This window comes from Haliaeetus leucocephalus, unplaced genomic scaffold, assembly GCF_000737465.1.
Source record: "Haliaeetus leucocephalus isolate CR32 unplaced genomic scaffold, Haliaeetus_leucocephalus-4.0 Scaffold932, whole genome shotgun sequence".
In the NCBI taxonomy this organism is placed as follows: Eukaryota; Metazoa; Chordata; class Aves; order Accipitriformes; family Accipitridae; genus Haliaeetus; species Haliaeetus leucocephalus.
Window position 1 is genome coordinate 3640059 of NW_010973368.1, and position 4913 is coordinate 3644971.

At 59.4% G+C, this 4913-nt stretch overlaps 1 protein-coding gene across 1 annotated transcript in view; it reads right to left on the minus strand.

Annotated features, from left to right (window-relative positions):
• Positions 1 to 84: 84 nt before the first annotated feature.
• The window catches only part of PGF (placental growth factor), a 13715-nt gene continuing 8886 nt past the window's right edge, over positions 85 to 4913 (minus strand). The window contains exons 2-5 of the mRNA XM_010584001.1: positions 4202 to 4398; positions 2657 to 2733; positions 865 to 894; positions 85 to 106 (exon numbers count right to left, since the gene is read on the minus strand). Of these exons, the coding sequence (XP_010582303.1) occupies positions 85 to 106; positions 865 to 894; positions 2657 to 2733; positions 4202 to 4398 (326 nt within the window). The remainder of the gene's footprint in view (positions 107 to 864; positions 895 to 2656; positions 2734 to 4201; positions 4399 to 4913) is intronic.

Sequence of the window (4913 nt, forward strand, 5' to 3'; positions counted from 1 at the left end):
CCCCGCGTGGGGGGGGGGGGGGGGGCTCAAACACGGCTGGCTCAAACCCAGGCAGCAGGAGCAAGGCCGGGAGCAGAGCGGAGGCTACCTGCGTGGCGTGCCACATCTGCAAAGAGAGCATGGCACAGAGTGAGCACCACCGGGACTGGGGGGGACACTAGGACCCCCAGGCTAACCTGCTCTGCCCCAGGTCCCCCCTCTCTGCCTGGCCCCTCCAGCACTGAACCGCAGGGGTAGGGACCACAGGCAGCCTTTTCACAGGGAGAAGTGAGGGCAATGGGGCTGTAGGTGCTGGCTGAACACCGAAGAGCGGGCTTCAGCCAAAACGGGGAAATGCAACAGGGAAGTGCCAGCCACAGGCACCATACCCCAAAACTCTCCACAGTAGGAGTCCAGCCTGCCCTGTTACAGCAAGCTGTTTGAGAGTCAGCTAAATATAAAGAGGGAAAGGGTAGAGTAACCCAAACAACAACCAGCCAAGGACATCAGGAAGGACAGAGCAGGCAGCAAGATGAGGCTGAAAGTGGAAATTCATGGATCCAGAAAACCCTGGGACTGCACTATCCCCTCTGCCCTGCTTTCTCCTGTTCTGCTCTGCACAAACCTCTCACTGCTCACAGTGTCAGTAAAGACATAAAGGCTTAATGAAGCTGCTCATCCCAAAGAAATAAACCCAGAAGACACCACCCATACCTGTCCCTGCTCACTTACAGTTCACAGTCTTTACGTCTCTTCTTGTCTTGTCTTCTCTTACCTCGGCCCTTGGACCTCCTCCTTCAAAAGAAAAGCACCACAAGAGAGGCTGATGTGTGGGAGATGAGACCCACAATCCCAGCCGGTAACACCACCCCTGACATCACTTACCTTCCCAACCTCATCAGGTCCTGCCGGGGCCTGCAGGGTGGGAAAAGGACAGAGTGAAGCAGTTACTGCAGCAATGGTGTCTCCTGAGCCGCTGGAGGTGGTTTATTGAGATGCCCCAGCGTACAGCACAATCTACCTGTTACTATTCATGCTTAAAACAGACCCAATACAACCTCTCCACATTATCAACTCCTCAGCCAGGAGCTGACTGCAGTAGGCAGGGAGAAGGCAGAGACAGCAAAGGGGCAGGGGATGGTCAGCTTTGGTGACTCCCCTTGGGGATGTGACGTTTTGCCCATGAGGCCAGGAAGCACAGGTTCAGTTTCAGGTGCTCTCAGTGACAGCTTTCATAGCTCAGCTGGTTAAACAAGATGCAACGTCCTGAGTAACACGTGGGATTTGCTGCAACGTCTCAGTAGTGGTTCTCAGACAACAGCCACAACATACTTGGCTTAAGCATCCCCTATAGGGGCCAAGGCTGGGACATTCACCACGCCTACACTACACTTCAAAGGTGTGCAAGGCAGCTTAGGGAGAAGCTGAAAGGTGCTGCAGAAGCAAGAAGTTTACACAGATTCAAAGGCAACCTGCACAAGTGCTCACAGGAGATCCCCTGGGAGTTACCCTAGGTAGGAAAACCACAACAGGCTCAGGAAATTCCCTACATGGAAAATAGCTGGAAGCGGAGGGGGGAGAAATAACACGTGCTTCTTCCCGCTCCCTCTTCTGCATCCACCGAGAGATACTCCAGAGATGGCAGAGCTGGATGGGCCTTGGGTCTGTTCCAGCACCGCCTCTCTTAAAACTGCAGGGGAATACCGACTCAGGCTCTTCTTCCAGGCAAGCATCACATCTAACGGTTGCCCAGCAGGACACTCAGTCCCCAGTTTTTGCAATACTAAATCACCCAGGGGTCATGATGGAGAGCAAACGCCAGGACCCCCCATGCAGACAGTGCTGGAGAAGCTCTGTGGTGGGGACCAGCTGCGGGCAGCAGCGGAGCTGCTCCCCACTCCCACAGCACTGCAGCCCCCAGGCAGAGACCCCATCCTGCCCGAGCTCTCACCACTTCTGGGACACAGTGAGCACCCCGAGAGGTTAGCTATGTGCCAGGAGTCTGCGGCAGGTTGGTGCTGCGCATCCATCCCAGGCCAGCACTGTGTATCCATGCCAGCCTGGCACTGCACGTTTTAAGCTTTCATTTGTTGGCCTGGATGTAAACCACAGCTCCCCAGCCCTGGATGGGGCAGCCTCTCTTAAATGGAGGCCCAAGGCCCAGTCCTTCAGCTTTCTCTTTGGGCCACAGTCACACTCAGGTATACCAAGCCATGGAGCTCCCTGCTGAGCCACCACCTTGGGCATGCTGTCCCACACCAAACACCTGCCTCAGAGGCACCAGTCTTGCTCCGTTACCCACAGGCAACTCTTCTGGCCAGAGGAGCACACGCCAGGCATGCCAAGGCAGCTGCAGGGATGGGGGACACAGACATCCCTGCTCACAGAGCCGGGGTGCCGCAGCAGCTCCAGCCCTGCAGACAGCGCGTGGTTCGTGACCTGGCCACACAATGCTACGCACCCCCATGGCTGCCAGGAGCAGGCTGCAGAGGCACAGTGCAGCCTGCAGCTGAGCAAGGGCCATAAGCACCGGCAAACTCCAGTGCAGAGACAGTGAAGGTGTCCCAGCATGGTTGAGGTGCCCCCAGAGCATCCTTGTCCCACACGCAGGGCGAGCTGGCAGGGTCCCTCTTGCTGGAGGGGCACAGGGTTGCAAAATGAGCCTGGGGGTCCCTACCTGCACTCGCACTGCCTGTGCTCGGTGAACGCCATCTCCACGTAGGGTGCCTCCCCATTTGGCTTTATCTTCAGGAGCTGAAAGAGGAGCAAAGGTTACTTCCCAGCCCGCTGCAGGAGGGGGCTGGAAGGGCTCCGGCAGCACTGCCTCACCACCCCAGCCTCTCGGGCAGATGCATGTCTAACCTGTTCCTCGAGACCTCCAGCAGCGGAGACTCCACCTCCGCATGCAGGCAGCACCGGCCAGGCCTGGCCACCCCAGCAGCTTGGGAGGCTCTGCTAGTACCGCCCCATGTCTTCAGGGCTGTAATTTAAGTCCCGTGGTCTTGGGATTTCCCAGCCTTAGAGGAGATTTTTCTGTCTCTGCCTTTGTGGAGAGCTTTCACGTATTTGACCACTTCGCACATCTCCCTTCTCTGATGGAAATATCCCCCTACTCATGTTTTCCAGACCATTCCCGTTGCTGCTGCCTCCTCCTGGCCCCCTTTCCCACAGCACTGAGCCTGGAGTCAGTACCATGGTGCTACTCCAGCACAGGGGTGCAGGATTTCCCCTGTGACATGTCAGTCCACAAACCAGCCTGGAGTTCGGGTTGGACATCCAGGGGCTTCACAGGGTATGTTCATCATCGGTGTGATCCACGCTAGCCCGCACAGAAGTGCCCGGCATTGCCACCCCGCACACAGCAGAGGGATCCCTCCTGTTGAGGGAGAGCTGTGCTTGGGGAATTGCCTCCCATTCATGTCAGGCTCTTGCTCCACCTCAGTCAAGATTTTCTGGAGACTCCCACCTTGCCTTCCAACACACTTTCAACTCCTGAGGGACCAAAATCACTGGTGATTCATTGCAGGCACTCTCTAGCCCATCACCCATGGCAAAGCAGAGCTTTTCCCTTCTCCCTGCAGCAGCAGCGGCTTGATCTACAGCAGCACAGCACAAGGGCTGCAGTGTGAGGACAACAGCTGCCTGGTGCATGGGGAAGACCTGACTGGCGTCTTGTTCGCAGTCTGGGATCTCCCACGCTGCTTCACAGAGCTTCCACAGTGGCAAATGGAAATGCGGCTGGCACAGCCCTTCACACTCACCATGCCCGCAGCACACATTCACTGTCAGTACCATCGCAGGCATCTCCTGACACACGAGAGCCTCACTTCTCCCTGTGATTCAGGGGCAGTGCCTGCTTTGCCCCAGCAAACAGTCACAGGCAACTGGGACACCCTGAGCCCCAGCGCAGGACAGGGGAGGTCTGGAAAGGCGACAGCAGTCAGCAAGATGGACCACATAGAGAGGAGGGGGCAGGGAAGCAGGGAGCGAGGCCAGTACTACCAGAGGTGTCGCCTGGACTCAGGGACAAGCCCAAAGAGCAGGCAGAGGGACCCTCCTGCTTTGGCATGCATTTGAGCAGTTGTGAGTAAGCCCGCTCCCCTGTTAGCCGTACTGCTACGATGTCTGAAAAATGCGAAGCTGCAAGTTCGCCCTCCCGGTGCTTGGCGAGGAGCCCACTACCTCCCCAGCACAGCCACGGCCCCACAGCAGCAGCGCTTACCTGCATGGTGACCGTGCTTGTCTCCACCGGGACGCAGCGGAGACCCTCGTCCCCACAGCAGCCTCCGCAGCGCTGCAGGGAGACGCAGGAGGGTCTGAAAATGTACTCCACCTCGTTGGGGAACTCGGTAATGACATCCACCAGCTGCTCCAGAGGCCGGCAGAAACTACGATTCCAGATCTCCCGAAAGGTCAGGACTGCAAGAAAGGGGGGTGGGGGCTATAAGGAGGCACCCCGGAGAGGCTGAGCCCAGCCGACCCACTGCCAGGGCAGGTGCAGCAGCCGCCGTGGGGTCCTGCATCTGTCACGGAGGCAGAGGGATGCAGAGGACCCCCTTGTGCCCCCAGTAAGCCCATCACCGCGCCGGTGCGGGGGCTCAAACAGTCACCACATCCACCCCGATGGGCTCTTCCTCCGCCTGCCCGGCGGCCCCTCTCCTGCTCGGGCACCCCGCCTCCCCCCGCACCCCGCCGCGGCGGGGCTCCCCCGGCTCCCCCGCCCTCCCTCGGCGGGCGCAGAAGCCCAGCCCCGCAAGCGCAGCAGACAACCGTCCCCTCGGGTTTCCCACCGGGGCGAGCAGAGGGGAGCCGAAGGGGAGTACTCCTGCCCGGGACCCCGCAGCCCGGCACCGGAGGGGCGGCAAGCCCGGGCCAGGGCTGCGCTCCGCTCCGGCCCGCGGCGGTGCCCGGTGCCGCAAGCGCCCGGGGCGGGC